General features: G+C 47.6%; 2 protein-coding genes across 2 annotated transcripts; one reads left to right on the top strand and one right to left on the bottom strand.

Annotated features, from left to right (window-relative positions):
* Positions 1 to 17,481: 17,481 nt before the first annotated feature.
* Positions 17,482 to 21,652, top strand: LOC119347745 (probable aspartyl aminopeptidase). Its single transcript, XM_037616310.1, has 9 exons — positions 17,482 to 17,922; positions 18,172 to 18,307; positions 18,775 to 19,047; positions 19,547 to 19,694; positions 19,806 to 20,045; positions 20,377 to 20,509; positions 20,600 to 20,781; positions 20,959 to 21,071; positions 21,378 to 21,652. The coding sequence occupies exons 1-9, from the start codon at positions 17,487 to 17,489 to the stop codon at positions 21,484 to 21,486; spliced, it is 1,770 nt and encodes a 589-aa protein (XP_037472207.1). The 5' UTR covers positions 17,482 to 17,486; the 3' UTR covers positions 21,487 to 21,652.
* Positions 21,653 to 21,935: 283 nt separating this feature from the next.
* Positions 21,936 to 25,811, bottom strand: LOC119347744 (proteinaceous RNase P 2-like). Its single transcript, XM_037616309.1, has 6 exons — positions 24,756 to 25,811; positions 23,384 to 23,485; positions 23,111 to 23,286; positions 22,751 to 22,874; positions 22,597 to 22,665; positions 21,936 to 22,481 (listed from the first exon to the last, which is right to left on the bottom strand). Exons 1-6 carry the CDS (start codon positions 25,701 to 25,703, stop codon positions 22,248 to 22,250), a joined length of 1,653 nt encoding a protein of 550 aa, XP_037472206.1. The 5' UTR covers positions 25,704 to 25,811; the 3' UTR covers positions 21,936 to 22,247.
* Positions 25,812 to 26,167: the final 356 nt, after the last annotated feature.

The following is a 26,167-nucleotide window of genomic DNA, read 5'->3' as shown; positions in this document are numbered from 1 at the left end:
GGAAAAATCTATGATTGTCAAGTCCCCTGGGATTAAGCAAGTTACCCAGAGTTATTGCCATGGAGTGAATATTGAGTTTGAAGGATTGAAGTTTCACGCAAATCTTATCGTGTTGGAAAATAAGGGGTTGGATGTCATCCTAGGGATGGATTGGTTAACCACCAACAAGGGTTTTATTGACTGCTTCAACCGGACCGTGATTCTCACCCACCACCATGGGAAGACCATAAAAGTTTCAGCCAAGGAAAGAAAAATATCCCGGCAACCAAGATTGAACAAGGTGGATATTTCTGAATTAAGCAAGGTTCCAGTAGTGTGTGAATTTCTAGACGTATTTCCCGAAGAACTACTAGGCATGCCACCAGACGGAGAGATAGAATTCAGCATTGAGCTAGCACCCGGAACCCCCCCCCCTATACAAGAAACCATACAGAATGGCACCATCTGAATTGGTAGAATTGAAGAAACAAATAAAATAATTACTGGACAAAGGATATATACGAGCCAGCTCCTCACCTTGGGGTTCACCAATCTTATTTGCCAAAAAGAAGGATGGAACACTGAGATTGTGTATCGACTATCGAGCACTAAACATGGTCACAATCAAGAACAAATATCCAATGCCGCAAATTAATGATTTGTTTGATCAGCTCGCTCAAGCCAAGGTGTTCTCAAAAATTGACTTAAGGTCGGGATACCATCAATTAAAAGTACGCACAGAAGATATTCCCAAGACAGCATTCACCTCCAGATACGGATTGTATGAGTTCACAGTAATGCCATTTGGACTGACGAACGCCCCCGCATATTTTGTTCACCTCATGAAAAAAGTGTTTATCAAATTTATGGACAAGTTTGTTGTGGTATTCATCGACGATATTTTGATATACTCCAAGACACCAGAAGAGCACGCTGAACATCTCCAAATTGTACTAGGAGAACTCAGGAAAACATCAATTATACGCCAAGTTCAGCAAGTGTGAACTTTGGCTAAGACAGGTAGGTTTTCTGGGCCATGTACTGACCCAAGAAGGTATTGCCGTAGACCCGGAAAAAGTCAAGGTTGTACTTGGCTGAAAACCACCAGCCAGCGTAACGGACGTGCGAAGTTTTCTGGGAATGGCAGGTTACTACCGAAGATTCATTGAAGGATTTTCCACAATAGCAAAGCCGATGACGCAGTTACTCAAGAAAGACAAGAAGTTTGAATGGACGGAAGCTTGCGAGAAAAGTTTCCAAGAACTAAAAAGAAATTTAACAACAGTACCAGTATTAATTGTGCCAGACATACACAAGAATTTTGAGGTATATTGTGACGCATCCCGAAAGGGGCTCGGGTGCGTATTGATGCAAGAAGGCAAGGTAGTCGCATATGTCTCCAGACAACTTCGCAAGCATGAGGAAAATTATCCTACTCATGACCTGGAATTGGCAGCAGTTATTCATGCACTCAAGGAATGGAGACACTTTTTACTTGGAAATCGTTGTGAAATATACACAGACCATAAAAGCCTCAAGTATATTTTCACACAACCGGAACTGAATTTACGGCAACGACGCTAGTTGGAATTAGTGAAGGATTATGATGTCGGGATCCACTACCATCCAGGCAAAGCAAATGTTGTAGCAGATGCGCTAAGTTGGAACCCCAGTCCGAACAACGACAGCCTACCAAACTTGAAACCCGAATTCCGGCAGGAATTTGCTAAACTCAATTTGACAATGGTCATCGAAGGCAGTGTGTCGAATTTGGAAATACGGCCTGCCCTGATAGAGAAAGTTAAAGAAGCTCAGCATGGGCACCCCAGCATTGAAGGCATAAAACGGAAAGTAAGTTTGGGCAAGGCCTCAGAATTCGTTATCGATAAGCAAGGAATATTGTGGTACGGACATAGACTTTGCGTACCAAATATCAATGACCTTAAACAGCAAATCTTAGCTGAAGGCCACACCGCCCCGTATTCAATCCATCCTGGAGGAACAAAAATGTACAAGGATCTTCAGGAAACAGTTTGGTGGCACGGTATAAAAAGGGACATAGCCACGTTTATTGCGTGTTGTGACTCATGTCAACGCATCAAGGCCGAGCACCAGAAACCGGCCGGACTATTGCAACCAAATAAGATACCCGAATGGAAATGGGACGAGATTGGAATGGATTTCATTGTTGGGCTACCTCGGTCACGACACGGACATGATGCCATATGGGTCATCACTGATAGACTGACTAAAGTAGCACACTTCATCCCTGTGAAGACAACTCACACCACTCAGAAGCTTGCCAGGCTTTATCTCTCCCGTATCGTCTGCTTACATGGAGTTCCAAAGACTATAATAACTGACAGGGGCACACAATTCATCTCCAGATTTTGGGATCACCTGCAACAGGCTCTGGGAACTCAACTAGCCTTCAGTACAGCATACCACCCCCAGACTGACGGACAAACTGAACGTGTAAACCAAATTCTAGAAGACATGCTGAGAGCATGTGTCCTCACTTATGGAACTAGTTGGGAGGAAAGCTTGCCATACGCAGAGTTTGCATACAACAACAGTTACCCGGCCAGTCTACAGATGGCACCCTTTGAAGCCTTGTACGGGCGGAGATGTCGTACCCCGCTAAATTGGTCAGAGACCGGTGACAGCCGTATCTTCGGCCCAGACATGCTCAAAGAAGCCGAGGAAAAGGTCAAGCTAATCAGGGACCGACTCAAAACAGCTCAAAGCCGACAGAAGAGTTATTATGATCAGAAACACCGTGGGATCAGTTTCGAACCCGGTGAGTTTGTATACCTACGAGTATCTCCTATGAGGGGCCTGCAACGATTCAAGGTTAAGGGGAAGCTAGCACCAAGATTCATTGGACCATTCTGCATAGTGGCTCGAAGAGGCACGGTAGCCTACCAGCTAGACTTACCCGAAGAATTATCCGATATCCACGACGTGTTTCATGTCTCCCAATTAAGGAAGTGTGTAAGCAACCCAGAGAAGCAAGTACCCCATAAAAACATTGACATGCAACCAGACCTCACCTATAGGGAACATCCAGTAAAAATATTAGAGGAGTCTGAAAGGAGGACCCGACAGAAAACCATCAAGTTTTTCAGAGTTCAGTGGAGCAATCACACCGAGAGTGAAGCCACTTGGGAAAGAGAGGATTTTCTTCGAGCAGAGCATCCACACTTATTTGAGAATCAGCTGAAATCTCGGGGACGAGTTTTTTCCTAAGGGGGTAGGTGTTGTGACATTCCAAAAAAATTTAGTTGGTTTTCTTCAAACAAAAAAACTTTATTAGTTTTGTAGAAGGTCATTTAAAACCCTTCCAAAAATCTCTCACAAAACTTTTCCCCTTTGGAAAGGTTTCTATTTTGGCATCTTCTTCAACTATGGTGTTGGTTATTTAAAAACCTTTCTTCTGATTCTCTCCTTCTCAAATTTATTTTTGGGATTTATTTTTCTCTTAAAAGAAATCCCTAGGATTTTTTTAGTCTTCTCTTATATTGAAGCCACTCATGATTTTACCATGCCTCATATGGTAAAACCTCCCAAAAACCCTCCTTCCACTTTGGGGCAATCCAAATATTATGTCACAACAGTTCCAACTCATTTTTGAATTTTATTTCACTTGTTTCTTTTCCCAAAACAATTATGTCTATATTTTTTAGCCTAGGTGTATTGCAAAGCAAGTACCTTAATACCTTTGAACTTTGATCTCAAATCAATTCCTCTGGATAGTCCCTAGCACCCACAACCTAGAACAATCAAGATCTACTCTTCTTCTGTTCAAAATTTTCAAGTTTCAGCTTCTGCAAGTTTGGACCAGATTTGTCAAATTTGGTGAAATTCATATCCCCTCTTCTCCAAAAATTCCACCAAAATTCAGGCAACCTCCAGTTGCAATGAGAAGCCACTCCACCAAAAATCAGCTCAAGGAAAAATCCCCACATGCCAAAAACATTCTGTCGAACACCTAGCATGCACTGTCACTTTGCACTTTCAGAAAAAATCAGACTTTCAGAAATTCAGCTTCGTCGGAGGCTGGTCACTTGTCAACTGTGCACTTGGCGCATTGCGCATGGCTCCTCCTCCATGTCCAGAGCGCCGCACGGGCACTTGGCTGGTTCCTGGCGTCGGTGGCACCATGGCCCGTCCGCGCCGGCATCTTCCGCGGCGTCGGGACCTCCCGTGGCGGCCAACAGGGGGGGCACCCTGCGGCAAAACGCCGTTCGGCACCGCCCACGCCACCTGGGAGCTCCGCGTGGCCATCTCCCTTGCCAGCGCACGCATGCAGCACGTCGCCGTGGCCTGGCACGCACGGGGTGCGCCCTCTGCCGCCGACGTGCCGCACGGCCGTTCCGTTGGGGACATGTCGTAACCACCACTACCTCGCTGAGTTAGGCACCAGGATGGACTCAGTGCTCCATCTAGTCGATGCTCAAGCTCCTAAACCTACCGTCCAGCCACAGCACCGCCGTAATCGCTCGCCGGACTTATCCCGTTCTCGGCAACCGCCTCGGGCCGGCTATATATAGCGCCTCCGAGCTCGCTCTCGACCCCGCACACCTCCACCACCTCACCAGACCCCGCCCAGCCACTGGAAGAGCCTCGAGGGTCCCTTCTTCCTCAACTCTGGCCACCTCCGTCCGCTTCGGGCTCCGGCAGCGTTCTCGCTGGTGAGAGCTCCTCCATCGCCCTAGGCTTGCCCGTAGCCTCATGGCACCTCTAGGAGGCTAAACCCCACTCCAATTTGACCCCAACAGCTCTCTCCGACGAGACCCACGACTTCCCGAACCACCGTCCGCCGGAGCAAGGGCCGCCGTCGACGTGGTGCTCGCCGGTGACCACCACCACCACCCACCGACGTGGAAGGGTGCACTGATCACAGAGGTACCCCCCGATCCCCTTGCCTCGCCGTGGATCGCCGCCTGCGACCACCGCGGCTCTCGGGCGCCGACGAAGCTCTGCCGCCTCTTTTGAATATTCAAACCTGACGGGTGGGACCCGCCCGTCAGCCTCTCTTTCTTTTTTTCGAACCGTTTTCTGAAAGTGTATTCTGGCAAATACGCTTTCTAATCCGAATCTTTTCTGGACTTTTCTGCTCAGCCCCCTGAGAGTTTTCTGTTTCATTACAGAAAGGTCCTTGGACCAAAACCCTTATAACTTTTAAACAGAAAAGGATTTTTGAGTGATTCTTTTCCTGTCCTCTTCAAAATTTTGTCTAGTTTTTTATCAGATTTATTTGAAAAATATTTGGAATATTTTTGTACACCCCATGGTATTTACGTTAGTACGTGTATTTTTGTATACCGTAGATACCAAAGGAGGTGACGGAACCGCGAACTTCACCGAGCTAGGCCCCGACTACTCCGAACCAGGCAAGCATGTTTGAACTTTGATATGATGAGTGTTTTGGCATGTTTGCTTTAATTAGTGGCATGGCATGATCTTGAGCACCTCGATGAATGTCATGTTGCATGCAAAGTGGAGACAAGTAAATTTCGATAACCCGTAAGTTGTTGGATATGAGCTGCATGGCCATGAGATGGCATGAGAATGGGTAAGATAGCAGTGTTGTAGCATGACAGTCTTACGCCAGACCGTTCGACCCAGTGTCAACATGAAAAAGTCCAGTTCCGTCCGTTTTCCCTCCCGTACTACCACATGTTTTCCGCAAGGGATAGGCTTAGTAAGTTGCAACCCGCTTCCTGGTACACACCAAAATCGAGAGGCCGGGATGAGGGTTCCATGGCCCTGGATTAAAGCCTATCATCCGGTCAGGGGGCATGGGTGTTTCCGGTTGGGACCGAGAGGGGGCACCCCTTAGAGCGCGCGTATACAAATTTGATCCTATGCTATTCGAGATTATGATCTCCCCGTCTCAAAGTTTTTCTTGAACGATGTCTACGGTGATCCCTGACACCGTGAGGTTAGATGGGTATGTACTGGTTAGCTGTGTTTCTTCCGAAATACCGTAAATGGAACTAGTCCTTCATGACTGCAGAAATCCGTTGGCTGTGGGCTTTCTAGTACAAACTCCGCAGAGTCAATAATTCCTTTGAATCATCTTATCCATATCCAAGTTCTGTGTTTATCTTATCATGTCAAGAGTCAGTCTTGGTGACAAAAACTCTGGTGAGCCACATGAGTATTAAGTCAAGTTAACGTTTAATTCGGTAAATGGACTAACCCGTTATTTATCACGTGTTAAATATTTACCAGTGAGCATTGATTCTTGCAGGTTATGAATAATGAATTTAAGCCCTTTCTGTGATGTCGCCCAGACGTCCGACTGCGGCATTGTTATATATTTACTTTTGATATAAGCTCTTTCTGTGATGTTGCCCAGACATCCGACTGCGGCATTGTTATTTACTTTTGATATAAGCCCTTTCTGTGATGTCGCCCAGACGTCCGACTGCGGCATTGTTACTTATTTACTTTTGATATAAGCCCTTTCTGTGATGTCCCCAGACGTCCGACTGCGGCATTGTTACTTATTTACTTTTGATATAAGCCCTTTCTGTGATGTCGCTCCGACGTCCGACTGTGGCATGCATGTATTTTCTTTCAATATAAGCCCTTTATGTGGTGTCGCTTAGACACCCGACTGCGGCATGTTTTACTTATTTGTTCACCCTTCGAGGTGTCGCTTCAGACGCCCGATCGGTTTTCAGTTTGTTTATTGGGTTTTCGCGCGGACTACCGCCGACTCCCTTTTTACTTACCTTGTTATACCGATTTGAATGTGCATTGTTAAATTACTCTTGACGCATTCATGCATGCATTTTGTTATATCTATTGTCCGAACTGTCTTGCGAGTACTTTCAAAGTACTCACCTGGCTTGTTGATTTGGCCAGATGCTGACGAAGGCGATCTCATGGATGAAGAGTTCGATAGCGAGTCTGACGCCTAGAGGAGTCCCAGTCAGTCTCGTGCGACCCTGGATTTGGTCATTGTATTATATCCGCTTCCGCTACCCAAATAAATTCATTGAGCCTCACCTCGACGCTCGATGAGCCGCCAGTTTAGTAGTCATATTATCCACTCCACTGTGATATTCCACCAATCACTTTTATCTTGAGTCAGTAGTAAGCCGCCTCACACCATTGTGTCATAACCGCCACTATGTATAATTATTGGCGTGCTTGTAATAAATGTTGAGCAACCTCTGGTCGACCCTGTAATATATCAAGTGCTACTGGCTTATTGTATCAAGTTTTGTCTACCAGTATGGAGGAATTTTCTTCACACTGGGATTAAAAGATCGGTTTCTTAATAAATATTTTTATTGGAAAACCGGTCGTGACAAGCGGTCCCTCGATCCGACCTCAGAAGAGGATCCGGATATAAAGGTGGAGTTGATCGCTGGGGTATTCTACCAACTTAGCATCGACAACGCGTTGGTCGCCATTACGGCGGATTACCCCGGAATATTTCCTGCCTCACAGGTAAAGGAGACCGAGATCCCAAAATTCTGATAACGACCCATCCATGCTTTATTTTTGATCACCGTATACCAATGGTGTTTCGCAGGGGTACCTTCGAGGCAGGAAGCCGAGCCTGCGACGGCTGACCAACAAAGGGCAGTGCGGCCCCGCAGGTTAAAAAGAAGTGTGGTCTGGATCGAAACTCCGCCGCAACGGTATGGCATGTCACCATTCACCTAGGATTGATTCCTGGAAGGCGAACTAACGCCAATATCCTTTTCAGGAAAAAGAGCGCTCGCCGGACTGAATCCGGAGAGGTTGCCGATCGAACCTTCGCCGGACAGGCTTCAAAGCCGGGTCCGGAGGCTGAGGCGAGCACGAGACGTGCGTCGGATGTTCCTCCGACAGAGGATGCCGACAGGTTGTCCGCCACCAACTCCGAGGTGGAGAGTGCCTTGAACCACAGGCGCCGCCGGACAGTTCTTCGTGATGCGTGTTTCTCCCCGGAGGCCTTGAATGCCTTTGAGTCGGGAGATGCGCACCTCCGTGCCGCTCAAGATGGACTAGCCAGAGCCACGGAGCAGTATGTGAAGGACATATGGGTAAGTAATTTTGACAGTTATATATGCCAGTAGCCCCCGAGACTTAAAATAGTTAGAATAACTGATTTAAGGATCATTTGTTATGCAGGATCTTACAAAAAAGAATACCCGACTGTCCCAGGAGCTCAAAGAGTGCAAAGCCCAACTTGAGGCCGCACTAGCCACTGCAGGGGGAGCTACCGAGACCCCCGCTGGTCATATATGCTTCAAAAGATAAATAATTTAGGAAGTGCGGCGTGTGTGTAAAGCTGACAAAAACTTTGCAGATGGCGCCGGACTGGATCCGGACAAGCAACAACTCTTGCGCCAGTTAAAGGCTGGTGAGAGTGTGCTTACAAGGGGCGGCAGGAGAAGAATAACCTCCAAGACGCCAACACCAAGCTGGGTGAGGAACTGAAGGACGTTCGTGCCCAGTTATCTGACTCCGTGAAGGAGAATCGACGGCTTCGTCGCGGCATTTTCAGTAAGTGCTTGAGCGAACTTTGAAAGAGTTCAGCGAGGAAGGCGACTAACATAAACATGTATGTAGGTTTGCTCACAGGTCGTCCTGAGGAGGAGATGCCCAATTCTTCGGGTGATCTCCTTCCCGAATTGCGTCAGCTGCACGAACGAGTCCGGCAAGTGATGAAAGGCATCAGTCAGGCCTTGTGGCCATCAATCTCCCTTCCCGAAGGCATTGGGGACCTGGCGGAGCGGCTTCAAGGGGCACGGCGGCGCTTCCGGCTATGGAAGATATCGGCCTGTCGTCAAGGCGCCAGGGAGGCCTGGGCCATGGTGAAGACACGGTACACGAAGGCTGACCCAAACCACATGGCCGAGGTCGGACCTGTGGGGCCGGATGGGATGGAGATCCCTGTAAGCTTAGTGTACGGCCAAGTAGAATTGGTCGCCAAGTATTCCCAGCAAGATTGTAAATTAGATAGCCTATTAGATGGCATTGAGGAGGAATACAATGAGTCGAATTGACTATGTAAAAATATGACATTAAAGAAATGTCTTCTAGCCGGATTGTAGATCGTTTGTCGTAGCAGACCTTTTCGCTTCAACCTCCGGACCCAATAGTCCGGAGTGTGTCCGAATACCCTCGTGGTTATATAAGTACCGTGGTATGCATGGAGACAAGGTGTAGGGGTCATTGTTGCTGTATCAGACAAGTGCCCAACTAGTTATGCGATATTACATGGGTAGTAAGAAGCATCTTCCAGGGAGAATAGTTCCGTTAAGGGTTCCTTTCACTGGGGTGCATTCCCTAAAGTGCATGTCAAAGCTGATATGAAAGCAGAAAATCATTTGGGGGCAGATGGGTAAAAAGTTAAAAAATCATCTTTCAATTCACCGACCGAATATTCCGTTAAGAACGCTAGCTTTCGGCTTCACCCAGTCAGAGGTACACATCCGGCTGACCCGGCAGTAACAATCGCAGAGGTGCTCCCTTTACCACCTAGCTGAACAATCGGGAACGTAGGGGTAAGCACAGGAGCCAGGCAACCCAGCTTGGCCAAAACTTAAGTCATATCGATGCATATAATGGCGAATAAAGGGTACATGCGGAAGTTTAACACATGTGCTGGGCATGAAGCCCGTATAAATAAGCTTCTGTTAAAGAAGTCCCCAGGTATAATGAGTGCGGAAAAAACGCAAACGAGCCTCTAAAGGCTTCAAGAAGAATAAGGAGGAAGGAGAGAAATAAAAGACAGCAAAAAACAAAATTTAAAGAATGCGGACGGAGGAAGGAGACGAACTTGAAGTCCGGCACTTAGGCGTAGAATCTTCATAGACGGGCTGCGTTCCATGGGTTCGGCTCAAGTCGGTTATCCGATGTGTTTCGTAGACGGTATGCTCCGCCGGTCAGGACCTGGTCGATGATGAAGGGACCTTCCCATTTGGGCTTGAGTTTGTCCTTTTTCTTGTCCGGCAGGCGTAGAACTAGTTCGCCAACGTTATAAGCTTTGGCCCGTACTTCCCTGTTTTGATATCTTCGAGCCTGCTGTTGATAGAATGCGGAACGAGCTTTTGCCACGTCGCGCTCCTCCTCCAATGCGTCCAAACTGTCCTGCCGATCGAGTTCGGCTTCTCTTTCTTCATACATGCGCACTCGAGGTGAGTCATGAATTATGTCACAGGGCAAGACTGCCTCTGCGCCGTACACCATAAAAAATGGTGTGAATCCAGTAGTGCGATTTGGCGTGGTCCGCAGCCCCCAGAGTACGGAGTCGAGCTCCTCAACCCAGTGCGTGTTAGATTCCTTGAGGGACCGCACTAGTCTGGGTTTAATGCCGCTCATGATTAGACCGTTTGCCCGTTCGACTTGACCATTAGTTTGAGGGTGATAGACTGAGGCGTAATCGAGCTTGATGCCCATGTTTTTGCACCATAGTTTGACCTCATCGGCTGTGAAGTTGGTGTCGTTATCAGTGATGATACTGTGGGGAACACCGTAACGGTGTACAACCCCTGATATGAAGTCTATCACTGGTCCGGATTCGGCCGTTTTAACAGGCTTGGCCTCTATCCATTTGGTGAATTTATCTACCATGACCAATAGGTATTTCCGCTTGTGGGTTCCTCCCTTAAGGGGTCCAACCATGTCAAGCCCCCAGACCGCGAACGGCCAGGTGATGGGTATAGTCTTAAGGGCGGTGGGTGGCATGTGGCTTTGGTTAGCAAAAAGCTGGCAACCGACGCATCGTTGGACTAAGTCCTGCGCATCTGCCCGGGCCGTCGGCCAATAAAATCCTGTGCGGAAGGCCTTGCCTACAAGGGCCCGGGCTGCGGCGTGGTGCCCACCCAGTCCGGCATGAATTTCAGCCAGGAGGGTTCGCCCTTCCTCTTCGGAGATACACCTTTGAAGGACTCCGGTAGTGCTTTTCTTATAAAGCTCTCCCTCATGGACTTTATAGGCTTTAGAACGCCGTACTATGCAGCGAGCCTCATTTTGGTCTTTCGGGAGTTCCTGCCTAGTTAAGTAGGCTAGGAATGGTTCCGTCCACGGGGCGATAACCGCCATTATTTCATGAGCAGAGGGTGTTATCTCGGGGGTAGAGCCTCCGGTTGTGTCAGAGTGTTTGGCATCGAGCTGTGCGGTTGGGTCCGGATTGTTACTGCTGGACTCCCCTTCCCACAGTACGGATGGCTTGAACAGCCGTTCCAAAAAGATATTGGGTGGGACGGCATCGCGTTTTGCGCCGATGCGTGCCAATATATCCGCCGCCTGGTTGTTATCCCGGGCTATATGATGAAATTCGAGCCCTTCGAACCGTGCTGACATTTTTAGGACCGCATTGCGGTATGCTGCCATTTTCGGATCTTTGGCATCAAAGTCTCCATTTATTTGAGATATTGCGAGGTTTGAATCACCGCGCACCTCTAGGCGTTGAATGCCCATGGAGACTGCCATCCGGAGGCCGTGCAGAAGGGCCTCGTATTCGGCTGCGTTGTTGGAGTCCGTATACATTATCTGAAGGACGTATTGGACTGTGTCCCCGGTTGGGGACGTCAGGACGACGCCAGCCCCCAGGCCAGCCAACATTTTGGAGCCGTCAAAGTGCATGATCCAATTGGAGTATGCGCCGTACTCTTTAGGGAGTTCGGCTTCAGTCCATTCGGCCACGAAGTCGGCCAAAACCTGCGACTTAATAGCTCGTCGTGGCTTATAAGTTATGTCGAATGGAAGGAGCTCTATGGCCCATTTAGCAATCCGGCCCGTCGCGTCGCAGTTGTTTATAATGTCGTTAAGAGGTACTTCGGAGGCTACCGTTATCGAACACTCTTGAAAGTAGTGTCGCAGCTTCCGAGATGCCATGAACACCGCATATGCTATCTTTTGATAGTGTGGGTACCGGGACTTGCATGGAGTTAGGACAGTGGACACATAATAAACCGGTTTTTGAACAGCGAACCGGTGTCCGTCCGTTTCTCGTTCGATGACGAGCACCGCGCTGACAACTTGATGTGTTGCGGCGATATATAATAGCATTGGTTCGCCCGCGTTGGGCGCAGCCAGGACCGGATTTGTTGCCAGAATGGCCTTTATTTCTTTGAGTCCGACCGTGGCGGCATCCGTCCACTCAAAGTGTTCGGTGCGGCGGAGGAGGCGGTAAAAAGGTAATGTCTTTTCTCCTAAACGGGAGATAAAGCGGCTTAGAGCCGCTACACATCCCGTCAACTTTTGTATTTGTTTGAGGTCTTTTGGAATATCCAATTGTGACAGAGCTCGAATCTTGGCTGGGTTTGCTTCAATTCCTCTACCAGATACAATGAAGCCCAGGAGCTTTCCGGCTGGAATGCCGAAGACGCATTTTTCTGGATTGAGCTTGATGTCATATTTTCGAAGATTGTCGAATGTGAGCCTCAAGTCGTTTACTAGGGTTTCGACATGTTTGGTTTTGATGACCACGTCATCTACATATGCTTCCACCGTTTTGCCGATCTGGTTGGCCAGACATGTCTGAATCATGCGCTGATATGTTGCGCTGGCGTTTTTGAGCCCAAAGGGCATTGTGTTGAAGCAGAACGGGCCGTATGGAGTGATGAATGCTGTTGCAGCTTGGTCTAGCTCTGCCATCTTGATTTGGTGGTAGCCAGAGTACGCGTCGAGGAAGCACAATGAGTCGTGTCCTGCTGTGGCGTCAATGATTTGATCAATTCGTGTGAGGGGGAAGGGATCCTTTGGGCAAGCCTTATTGAGGTCTTTGAAATCAACACATAGGCGCCAGGATTTATCCTTCTTTGGTACCATCACCAGGTTCGCTAGCCAGTCCGGATGTTTTATATCTCTGATGAATCTGGCCTCCAAAAGTTTGGCTACCTCCTCTCCCATGGCATGTCTCTTAGGTTCGGAAAAGCGCCGAAGAGCCTGTTTGACTGGCTTGAATCCTTTTAGGATATTTAGGCTGTGCTCGGCCAGCTGACGTGGGATTCCCGGCATATCTGAAGGGTGCCAGGCAAAGATGTCCTAGTTTTCTTGTAGAATTTTTCGTAGTGCGGCGTCTACATCAAGGTTTAATTGTGCCCTGATGGAGGCCGTCTTTGCAGGGTCCGTTGGGTGGACTTGGAATTTGACTATTTCATCCGCTGGTTTAAAAGAGGTGGACTTGGATGTTTTATCAAGTATCACATCGTCCCTGTTCACCGTGGAGCGCATCGCGGTGAGTTCCTCGGCCGCTAGGGCTTCGGATAGTGCCTCGAGGGCTAGTGCAGCTGTCTTATTTTCGACGCGGAGCGCTATGCTCGGATCACTAGTGAGAGTGTTGATTCCGTTCGGACCGGGCATTTTAAGCTTCATGTACCCGTAATGGGGTATAGCTTGGAAAATTGTGAATGCCTCTCGTCCTAGTATCGCATGATATCCGCTGTTAAATGGGGCCACTTGAAATGTGACCTCCACGGACCTGTAATTGTCCGGCGAGCCGAACACTACATCCAGCGTGATTTTTCCTGTGCAGCATACTTCCCGGCTGGGGATTATTCCTCTAAAGGTTGTGCTGCTTCGCTCAATGCGGTTCCAGTCTATTTCCATCTTTCGGAGAGTTTCCTCATAGATGAGGTTTAGTCCGCTGCCGCCATCCATGAGTACCTTAGTAAGGCGAAAGCCGTCTACTATCGGGCTGAGAACCAATGCGGCTGGTGCCCAGGCAGTTCGGAATTTAGGTTCGTCACTGGCATTGAAGGTAATAGTCGTGTCACTCCATGGATTCATTGTTGCTACTTGGTAGACTTCGGCAAGGTTGCGGAGTTGTCGTTTTCGCATGTTATTTGATGCGAAAGTCTCGAAGACTGTTAAGACCGTACTGGTGTTGCTGGGCCGGGATTCTGAAGCTAGAAGCTCTTCGCCACTTTTGGCCACCTGCCGTAGTATCCAACATGCTCGAAGGCTATGAGTTGGAGCGGCGCCCTCTGTGCTATGAATTTTGCAGGGTCCGTTTAGCCAACCCTCCAGTACGGTTCCGTACCCTTTAGGGGGTTTTGGTTTTTTGGTATTCAACCCCGGTGCTTGATAATGATGCACCCTTTTGTTCCGGACTAGGGATGTATTCAGGGCCGGATTATCCCAAAATTTACTTTCGGTTTTCCAGGCGCTCTCCATTGCACAATATTTTTGTACTATGGTCACCAAGTCAGCAAAGCGTGTGATTTCGCGATGGCTTATGGCGTTTAGGATTCCCTTGTCCGTGCAATTATTGCAAAAAAATTGGGATTGCATCCTCCTCTCGGCAGTCCTTTATCCTGTTCATAACCAGGAGGAATCTGGCCCAGTAATGATGTACTGTTTCAGCTGGCTCTTGCCGAATTCGAGAGAGATCGCCAATGTTTGGGTGGGTGGGTGGCACTAAATCCGGAACCCCGTCCAATTCAGGACTCAAGGGCCGAGAAGTTTCCGAACTCGGAATTATGGGTTTTTGAGTGCAATCCAATGAGTCCGACCCGCCGCCTGACTTTAGGGTCAGGGCTTGATCAACATCCGTCCCTACGCAGGAATCCGGCATGGAGGGATCGGGAATCCGGACGTAACTAGTCCTTAAGGTAGGGGAAGAATCGCCGCATTGCTCCTCTATCACAGTAACATGATGGGTAGCCTGGGGAGAGTTGATCTCTCTTAGATCGGTTTTAGGCCCGATCCGGTCGTAATCTGTGGCGACTCCCAGGGCGGCGATGCGATCCAAGAGCTCGTTTATGGAGGAGAGCTCGATCGGATCTAACTGTTCGGCCAGTTCCGAACTAACATGAAGATTGGATTTGATGACTCGAGAGGTCATCGTCGGCGCGGAGGCCGAACTGGCGGTCATGAGAAAACCGCCAAGCCGAAGAGTCTGACCAGTGGCCAAGGCCTCTTTGGCGAAGGTGTCGTCTTTAAAGACAAGGCGAGGCATCCCACCTGACGGCGACGGCACAGAGGAACTCTCAATGAAAGCACCAATGTCGGTGTCAAAACTGGCGGATCTCGGGTAGGGGGTCCCGAACTGTGCGTCTAGGCGGATGGTAACAGGAGACAAGGGACACAATGTTTTTACCCAGGTTCGGGCCCTCTAGATGGAGGTAAAACCCTACTCCTGCTTGATTAATATTGATGATATGGTTAGTACAAGAGTAGATCTACCACGAGATCAAGGAGGCTAAACCCTAGAAGCTAGCCTATGGTATGATTGTTGATGTTGTAGTTGTCGTCCTACGGACTAAAACCCTCCGGTTTATATAGACACCGGATAGGTTAGGGTTACACAGAGTCGGTTACAATGGTAGGAGATCTACAAATCCGTATCGCCAAGCTTTCCTTCCACGCCAAGGAAAGTCCCATCCGGACACGGGACGAAGTCTTCAATCTTGTATCTTCATAGTCTTGGAGTCCGGCCGTGACGATAGTCCGGCTATCCGGACACCCCCTAGTCCGGGACTCCCTCGGGATCCATCCATTGGAGGTGATCAAAGTAGAGACGCTTATTGGGGGCGAATGAAAGAACACTTTGATGCTCACAACGTGAGTGGAATTGACCGCTCCGAGAGATCACTTCGGTCCCGATGGTTGACAATCAACTTGGATTATCAAAAGTGGGCGGCCGCACAAAAGGCAGCTGACAAGATTAACCCAAGTGGCACAAATGAGGATGATCGAGTAAGTGGCATCTCATATATGTTCATCATTCTTGTTTTTGGTGACCGAAGTGCTAACTTGTTTTGTTTTTCTTGTAGTACAACATTGCACAAAACTTGTTCAAAGAAGGGACGAGGACAACCAAGAAGGGGAAGATCAAGAAAGGAAGGATCTTTACCTTGCCTCATTGCTATGAAGTGTTAAAGGATGATGAGAAATGGAAGAAGCGTGATGCTTTGGATGATTTGCATTTGAGCAACAAACGCAAGCGAACAATTGTTGAATGATGATGAGGAGGAGGAGGATGCATCAAGTGATGACGGCAAGAGAAGCCCCACACCCAACTCGGTTTCATACTCGAAGCCAAAACGACCGGATGGGTGCAAGAAAGACAAAACCGAAAAGAAGAAGATGAAAGGAGATGATGAGCTCAAAAATGCTATAGAAGCTATTGTGAAGGCAAGAAAAGAAGCCAACGAGGTGAGGAAAATGGCAAGGAACCAAGATGCCGCGGCCGAGGAGAGGAGGTTGGCGCCGAGGAGAGGAGGGTGACCGTCGAGGAGAGGAAAGTGGCATTGGAGGAGAGGAAGGTGGGCATGGAGGAGCGAGCTAAGTTGTTGGAATGGGAGAAGCACTTGTTCTTCTTGGACACATCTAACCTCAATGCGGCGCAAAAGGAGTATGTCAATCTTGCCCAACAAGAAGTCTTGATCCAAAAAAGAGCCATGATTCGTGCAATGGGTGGTGGTGGCCTCGGCGCCATGGGTGGCGGTGGCCTCGGCGCAATGGGTGGCGGTGGCCTCGGCGCCATGGGAGGCATGGGTGGCTTTGGAGCACCCTTCGACGCTATGGCCGCCATGGGAGGCATGAGTTTTGCTTCTCTCATGGGAGGCATGGGTGCACCTCCGGCCGTCATGGGTGGAATGTCTTTCGATGTGCCTCCTCACACACATTTCCATGAAGATGCTGTTGAAGATCTTGCCAACACCGTCGGAGCTTCACGTGATGCGGTGCGTGATGAGGTTAGGGAGGAAGATTCATCTTCGAAGGCGGAAGAATCGTCTTCGGAAGATGAGGACGAAGACGAGGAAGATGATTGATGTGTCTTTCATTATGTCTTGAACTTTAGTTTGCATTTTAACTTGGTTGGATGAATTTGTGGGCATGAACTTTTATTCATCAACTTGTTTGTGTCAAATTTCACATGTTCATTGCATTTTGATGAATGTTTCAAACTCATTTTGTGTCCAAACTATCATATATGTTAAAATGCCCGGCGAGTCGCGCGCGTTGTATTTTTGCGCGCTGCTGGAGCGGCGCGCGCGCGCTGCATTATAGCGCGGCTGCTGGAGCCAGCGCTGGTGTCCGCGCTAAACCAGCCGAAGCGCGCGCGGCAAACAGGTTTTTTGCGCGCGGCGCGAAGCGCGGCTGTTGGAGATGCTCTAAGACTAGCCACAGTGGAAGTAACTTCAGCAGTAACATCGAGTCCAACTCAGCAAATTTGCTTATGTGGCAATGAGTTAATGAGGAGAGAGGTAGTTGCACTAACTTAGCTAGTTACTGTAACATCACATGTCCCAATGCAATATGAGTTTATAACCTAATAAATAAATAAAATGTTGCATGTTACCACATTTATGTTACTACCCACTATGAAGGTAGTAGTATAGTCTAGGGATATGTGTATATTACTATGCATTGTGGCTAGTCTAAGGCTGGTCATAGTGGGGAGTAACTTAGACTAGTAACATACATATGTTACTAGTCTATGTTACTACCTTCATAGTGGGTAGTGTCATAGGTGTGGTAACATAGTTGCCTTCATTTATTACTTTGTAGACTCATTATGCATTGGAAACTGCTATGTGATGATAACATATTATGTTACTCTATTTGCCTCTCTCCTCATCAACTACTTGCCACATCACCATTTTTGCTTATGTGGCATCTATGTTACTACCTACGTTACTCCCGCTATGACCAGCCTAAGGCACGTGGCTGGATTCCTGGACCGCTGGACGGAGCTACAGTGCGGCTTGCGCTTCATCCATCGCGTCGTCCTCCTCCATACCACGCCGCCGATGGCGCTGCTCCGCCTCCACCTCCTCCGGCCGCCGCCTGCTCCGCTCGCCGCCTTCTCCTCCCCCTGGCGCCGCGCCCTCCCAACCACCAGGCCCGCTGCACCCGCCTCCCGCCTCCTCTGCTCCAACCACCCCGCCTCCCCCTCCTCCCCCTCCTCGCCCTCCATCGTCGGCGGCCTGCTCGACTACCTCAACGAGTCGTGGACGCAGTTCCACGCCACCGGTGAGTGATTCAGCTTCTGCTTTATAACCCACGCCACGCCACGCCAGGCGTCCCCTCTCCGCTCCGCGTGCGCGAGGCCCTCAACCTGTTCGGTCCTATTCCTCACCGGGAGCTCTCCGGCCTTACCACCGAATGCTGCTACATTTTATTGCGAATTCGGCGCACCATGGGCCCTGGCATTTAGGCAATTGTTGGTGCGAATTCAAGTGCTTACTCCGTCCTGTTTGTTTGTGTTGGCCATTGTTTCAGCCGAGGCCAAGAGGCAGCTGCTCGCGGCAGGGTTCGAGCTGCTCAGCGAGAACGACGACTGGGACCTGCAGCCCGGTGGCCGCTACTTCTTCACTCGCAACATGTCCTGCCTGGTCGCCTTTGCAGTCGGGCAAAAGTGAGTTTGTTTGAACTTTGAAGAGCTCCTCCGCTTCTCCATACCGACACTGCATTTGTGTTATTACTTGAACCATTTAACGAATCATATAGCTCAAGCCTTTAATTCTGGTGCTTTAAAGCCGCTCAAAGAAAGTTATAATGTAGCAAAAAGTGTGACCATGATATTTTGCTGATTTAGATACCTATAATATATGAAGGGACCTCAGTAGCATCAAAATTTGGGTGTTCCCAGTTTCCCATGCCTGTATTCCTCATTGTTTTGAAGATTTGCAAAAGCTCTGGGTAACTGGGTGATATCCCATGGCATCATGCTATTAAATGAGAGGCACAAATAAAACAAGTTCCGAACTAACAATAAATGCTCAGTACCAAAAACATTATTTCAAATCAAAATTTTGTGATTGCCAAACTACAAGTGCATATTTAATCTGAAAGACATGCAAATGCCTTTGTTCTGTTCTGCAGGTACAGAGTTGGTAATGGTTTCAATATAATTGCAGCCCACACTGATAGTCCATGCCTCAAGCTGAAGCCAAGGTCTGCTTCCTTCAAATCTGGCCATCAAATGGTAGGTGTGCAGACATATGGAGGTGGGTTGTGGGGCACATGGTTTGATAGAGATCTAACTTTGGCCGGGCGAGTCATCCTCAAGGCTCCAGATGGTTCATTTAAGCATAAGCTTGTCAAAGTGAACAGACCACTCATTCGCGTACCGACACTGGCTATACATCTTGACCGGTTATTTCTCATGCCCTTTTTATCACTATTCTATTTCATTTGTCCACTGAGAGCTAAAATGCAATCTATCATGTAGTTTCTACCCTCTTGCTAGCAATAGAGTTTTATACATCTCTTACAGTATCATGTTCTCTTGTAGTTTCTTCCCTCATTTGTCCTCTGTGGCCCTTCCATAGTTTAACGATTGCTTATTTCTGTAATACAAAAATTGTCCGTATCATGGTATTTGAGACCTATCCCAGTAACATTCTTCCAATGCATTCAGTAGACTGTTGATATCCCGTTTAACAGGATTTATCCATTGTAACATTCTTTCATTTTACCCATAATCCACTATTTATCTACATCTCAGTTGTTGAAAGCTTATCTCGGTAACATCATTTCAAATTCATTGAGCTTGCTGCCAAGCATCTAGTAGCTTGTTCCTGTTGATATCCTGTTTAACTGTAATTTTATTTGGCCCTTCCATGTGTAGCTGACTGAGTTATTTTCCTTTTAGCACAGTGAATTCTGAAGGATTCAAGCCTAATCTAGAGAGTCATCTGGCTCCACTTCTTGCAACAAAATGTGAAGAAACCACTGTCAGTTCTGATGACAAAAAAGGTTCAAGTTCCACAAGGACTGTTCATCATCCACTACTATTGCAAGTAATTCCACACTCTATCCTTTTTCTTTTGCCCATCATTGAAGCAAGAGTTCAGTTTTAGATTGCTAAGCTGGCTTCAAATTGCACTTATAGCCAACTTGCTGATCCACAGGTTCTTTCAGAAGAAATTGGTTGTGGATCGGATGAAATTATTGGTATGGAGTTGAACGTGTGTGATACCCAACCTAGCTGCCTTGGTGGAGGCAAGAACGAGTTCATTTATTCTGGTAGATTGGATAATCTTGCTTCATGTTATTGTGCGCTGAAATCCCTCATGGACTCTTCCAAGATACCAGAAGAGTTATCCAACGAGAAGGGTATAAGAATGATTGCGTTGTTTGATAATGAAGAGGTATTTGAACCGAGCCCTGCTCTGATTGGTAAAAGTATATGTATGCATATCCTAGATTCCTAATACTCGCTTGGAGCCTGTTTTGATGGCTTTATGCTTAATTCGGTTGCGAATGAGAAATATCACTGATAAAGTTATAGCTCAGTAGTTGCTCATGTTCACACGAATTATCGCTGATTGTTGGACCAAGAGCAGTTTTTACTTTTTAATGATGTAGTTATTCAAAACATTTGCACAAAGGATTTTTATATTAGAACTATCTTCTAGGGAACCCTTGTTTGTTTCTGTGCCCGGCTTCCTCTTCCTCGTGTTATAACATGACACTGTTCAGGTTGGTTCAAATTCAATGCAAGGGGCAGGTGCACCAACCATATTCCAGGCCATGAGACGAATTGTTGACTCCTTGATGCATCAGTCCATGGGGGAGGGGGCTTTAGAGCGTGCACTAACTTCTTCTTTCCTTGGTAAGATTTATGTATATAACTATATACTGTTTGTTGGATATATATAGTCTGTGACTAGTCTCTTTGATTGAACTGTGTTCTCCCTTTCAGTTTCCGCGGATATGGCTCATGCCCTGCACCCAAACTATCCAGACAAGCATGAAGAGTACCACAGACCTGAACTACAAAAGGGACTTGTTATCAAGCATAATGCTAACCAACGTTATGCCACAAGTGCTGTAACAGCTTTTCTCTTCAAAGAAATAGCTCGAATTCATAACCTTCCCGTCCAGGTATTTTTCGACTTCTTTGCTTTTAAAGAACAGTTAGAACATTCCTTCTGGTGGCTTAGTGAAGCTAATGACAACCCATTTGCTTACTCTTTATTTAACTATGAGATATAAATTTGTTGTCTTTCGAGTACGTGAGTGAGTTTGAGAAATGGTACTGATGCAATGAATACCCTACAGGAATTTGTTGTAAGGAATGATATGGGTTGTGGCTCAACTATTGGTCCCATACTTGCTTCCGGTGTTGGCATACGGACTGTTGATTGTGGTATTCCTCAGCTTTCCATGCACAGGTATGCTCAGCTTTCTCTTCTTTGCACCTTTTGGTTATCGCACACTGATTCAACATGTAATGTGATGTACAAAGTGCTTCCAGACCTAGCCTTTTAATTTTTAAAATTGGAAAAGATGAGTTAATATGACTTCTGTTTTCAATTTTTCACATACACAATGACTTACCGAGATATTGCAAATGGTAGACAAATGGCAATCATATCTCATGGATAATATGCTTCGATTTATATCCATCCTCATAATTGTTCTTCCTACAATCATGTGTTGCATTACAAGTATTTGACCACCATTGCATTGATTTGCAGCGTTCGGGAAATGTGTGGCAAAGAAGACATAGACACCACATACAAGCACTTCAAAGCTTTCTTCGAGATGTTCTCGGACATTGACCAGAAACTGAATGTAGACTTTTAGCTCTTGGCATCTTAATGTGCAGTCTCTTAATAATGTATATGGATATTCATCTCGGCCTCTGAATAATATCTTGATCATGGTATCAGTTTTTGTTGTATATCCAATCTGGTTTAAGACAAGAGCACTGGCTTTGTACCTTAAATTTCTGAAGCTAATTGTTTCTCCTTGTTACTGATCACAGGTAACGTTAAATTTCCAATTGCCATCACCACGCTCAAGTTAAGAGCTGTAACCTAAAAATACATTGCATCAAAATGGACATTCTAATAGCTTTTCTGAAACTTACTCCCTCCGTCCAAAAATACTTGTCATCAAAATGGATGTATCTAGAACTAAAATACATCTAGATACATCTATTTTAATGACAAGTATTTCTGGACGGAGGGAGTAACACTCAACGATGGCCGCTCTTGTTCAGTTATTCACACTATCATTGCCAAGGAAAAACATAGCACGGAAAACAAATGGTATAACCAGTTTAACCTCCCACTGTTGTACAATGTGATCATGGATGATAACACTATCCTTTGAAACAATGCAGTTCTTTTGCCCAAAAAAACAAACTCGATGAAAACTGAACCAAATTGGTGCACAGCTGCACACAAGTCAGGTGTGCTTTACAAATGCTTGTAAAACACAAACAGGCTGTCAGGGATGTCGCTAACACCACATCCCTGTTCCTGGACTACTAAAGCGGGACGCAGAACCAAACGCGTTGCAGAAATACGGCATGCTTCAGTTGCCTGCAAATGGCAGCGGCATCAATCTCTATCCTTTCTTTTGCCAGTTACCGGTGCAGCCAGTTCTTCAGGTTGCCTCTGCCCAGCTCCGTTAGATGCCTCAGATGGAGATAAATCCTGGGCAACTCCGTTGGCCACCGGAGGTTCACGGGGTGGTTTGGCGAGATCTGTCCTGCCAATACAAAGCCAGGTCCTAGCTCTCTCGTCACCAGATTTCTCCTCTATTGGCACGTGCCAAGATCCTGTCTCGGATTCCTGCAATGAAGATAACATCAGTAACAGCACGTTGCAACATCGGCACATGCCAGGACCCTGTCCCGGATTCCTGCGATGATAGTAAGCTCTAGAAAAACCTGACTTGGTTACTTACTTGAATCTCCGAAGAATAGGGGGGTGGCAGAACAAGCACCGCCTTCCCTTTATTAAAAGTGTACTTGACCTGCAATTGCAATTATATTTGCACATTAACAAAATAAATAGGAATAGGAGTGGGTCATATGATTCATAAGATTTGCAGTGCACACCCGATGTCTTTGCTTCCACTTGTAGAAGAAGGACGATGATCCTAGGAGCTCAAATATGTGATCTCTCATTTCATCGTTAGTCACGAGCAAACAGTTCAATCCAATTGCTGCATATAGCCAATACCTGCAAAGTTATATCACATATATTTAGCAAACCCAGGAAACGTAACAGTTGATAAGATGCTGAGAATCAACAACAATCTAATTTCACATATTAGTCAATACATGCAGTTCAGAGTAAGAGATGCACTTCGAGCTCAGAATAAGGCGAACTTGAACTTAGATTAATATCTGAAGCATACTACCAATGTGAAACAAGAAGTGCAAGAATATCCGCGGCTAGAAAGTGGGGAACATTACCAGTCATCATTTGACCCACTTGGCGATGTGTATAATGCTCCATTTGCTCTCCAAGTTTCAATAAGATGCCTATTGGATGCAGTTTCCATAAGCTTAGCGATGCGCTTATTATGTAGTATAACAAGTGGCCATTTCCCACTATATCTATCTCGTAGCTCTGTTACAACAGCATCCAGCTGCTCTATATTAAGCATGACAAATGGAACATGGATTAGTACAAATTACTTCAGTGGTGACAGCATGTCAGAATTCAGTGTAGGATGACGCACAGACCTGAACCAAGCTGAAACCGCCCTCAGCAAAATTTTGTTGATAAAGTGCAATATTTGCACCATCCACTATAGCTTCGTATTCTTTATGTGCTTCCAGCCACTCCTACAGAAGTCAAAATTTCAGCTTGTAAATGGAAAAACTATGTTCTGAACTTTATAAACATGTATTTCTCCAAATAAAAGCAACAGACAAATCAATACAGTATATGAAACATAATTTGATTGTCATCTTTCCTTGCTACCTTAGTTCCTAGACAGGTGAATGTCATGCTTTAGTTATATGAGAATTGTGGATTCCCCTAACTCTGGGTTAGGACCAGTTTCTTGAGCAAGCAATTATTGCGCAGTCGGGCAACCAAACACAAAGCCTTTAAGGGTGACAAAAATGTTTTAACACAACTGCAATTCAGTTACTATAAACGAATCAACGAAGAAACTTAGTTTACAACCCTACTTAATTTGGCTACAGTGAGCCAGAAGTAGTTGTCTACACAAAACAGGGCAGCGCACTTTCTTCAGGTATAGTTTTCACAAATTAATTCCTAGTAATCACACAATGTCAGCTACTAGCGGAAATAAAACCAAGCGCATATGTGCTCTGTCTATCATAATTTATGTAAATTTGGTTGGCGTTTTTCGTTAGCTGGCTTCAGTTTCTAGACTAGTGACTGTCATGCTTTAGTTATATGAAATCATTATGAATTTCACTAACTACAGCTTTAGGACCAGTTACTTGAGCAAGCAGGTATTACGCAGGCATGGCAACCAACCACAAGGTTTTAGGTATGACTCAAGTGTGTTGACACTACAGTAGTTCAATTTCCACAGACCAAACTGAAAATTTAGATGAAGAAGCTAATCATATAAGCCCATTCAATTTGGCCACAGTATATCACCCCAGGCAGTCATCTGCACAAAACAGGGAGGCGCACTATCTCCAGGAGAATGTCATGATTTAATAATATAAAAAATAATGGATTCCCCTAACCGGTACATCTTAAGGACCAGTTACTTCAGTAAGCAGTTATTGTGCAGACATGGCATTCAACCACAAGGTCTTGAAGGATGACTCAAATTGTTAACACAACCATAGTTCTATAAACAGGGGCGATAGTTAACATAACGAATAAGCTTATCATATACACATATTGAATTTGGCTACGGTATATCACCACAAGTCTAGTTTTCCCAAATAAATTCTTTGTAAATCACATGATGACAGCTAGTCAGCTACTAATTGAAATAAAATCAAGCACATATCTGCTCTGCCTATCACAACTGCCAGTAAACTACAGAAACTAACCACATTTAACAAAACGTGCAATGCTCCAAGTTAGCTAGGGAGTCAAACCCAAGGGACAGTATATATGCACCTTAAATTGGCTGAAATTTGCTTTGGTCTCCCTCTCAAGGGCCAACCCAGAAATAGAGTCAGCAAACTTCTGTGTATCCTCCATGTTGATATCAACAGAAGCTAGGCGGCATCTGCATCCGCCGCACTCGCCTTCTGCCCCAACTCTCACCCGCTGCACCGTCCACGGTCCGGTCCGAAGCCACCCCAGCTGATGGCACCCACCGCCGTTCGCCACAATGGCGTCCTTCACCTGACACACATCCCACTCAGCCTTACCAGCCGTCGCCGCCTTCTCGCTCCGAAACCATGCCTCCAACACCTCTGCGGTCTCCTCTTTAACACAGCCCACGGCTCGCCGCAGCTTGTGCATATACTCATACACCTTGTCTGCGTTCCCCGCCTTGGCGCTGACCTCAAGGAGCGCGGTGAGCTCAGGCTCCTCCGGCGATACAGCGGAGGCCGCCATGTGGGCCTCGACCTCGTACGCCTTGCCAGCCTCCCCGGCGCGCCCGAACGCGGCGAGCACGGGGCTGTAGGACCGGAGGCGCGGCGCGAGGCCGTACTTCTCCCGCATGGTGGAGACGAGCCCGAAGGCCTCGTCGGCGCCCTCGGCGTCGTCCGCGGCGGCGACGACGCGGGCGAGCGAGGTGATGGTGGCCTCGGAGGGGGGCGCCCCGACCCCGAGCATGTGGGCGAACACGCGGCGCGCGGCGGCGGCCGGGTGGGCCGGGAACGCGGCGCGGTCCGCGGAGGCGAGCAGGTGGAGGAGCTGGTTGTACTGGTGCGCGGCGAGGCGGAGGTCGGGCGCCGCGTCCGGGCCGGAGACGGCGGCGTCGAAGGCGGCCATGGCGGCCGCGGCGTCCCCGCGGCGGGTGCAGTCGGTGAGGGTGCGGGAGAGGTCGGAGTTGGGGCCCTTCCCGCCCCGGCCGCGCTTACGGCGGGTCCCGTCGCCGGCGGCGGTGGCCATGGGCGGCTGGAGAGAAACCCTAACTGGCAGCGAGGGTTTGGACTTGGAGCCGCTGAGCGGCCATGGCCCATATACTCTTGGCAGGAGGGCGCTGGTGCCGGTCGCTGAGATTAGTCCCATACCGCTAGCCGAGGGGAGTTCGAGGCGGTTTATAAGGCGGAGATGGCTCCTCTGGGAGCACTAGCCACAGGATGAAGTGAGCGGGCCTAACCAGCCCTGGAAAGTCCCCGGGCCCCATGCGCAGCGATGCGCCCACGGAGACGTGGACGGCCCATGAGCCGGCCCTCCCTGCCTCGGCGGGGGGCTGAGACGAGTGTGGAGCCCTAATCACAGGGGGCCGGCTCTGGGTCAATTGGCTAATCTCACAGTTATTCACTTGGTCCAAATGGATTAACAGAACGGGGCTTACACTCCTGTGGCACCACCTTTTTTTTTGGGGCATAAACTTAATCTAGTTCAAGCTG

Source organism: Triticum dicoccoides, unplaced genomic scaffold, assembly GCF_002162155.2.
Source record: "Triticum dicoccoides isolate Atlit2015 ecotype Zavitan unplaced genomic scaffold, WEW_v2.0 scaffold75142, whole genome shotgun sequence".
Classification (NCBI taxonomy): domain Eukaryota; kingdom Viridiplantae; phylum Streptophyta; class Magnoliopsida; order Poales; family Poaceae; genus Triticum; species Triticum dicoccoides.
The sequence above is the reverse complement of the archived record's forward strand: the minus strand, read 5'-3'. Positions and strand labels throughout refer to the sequence as shown.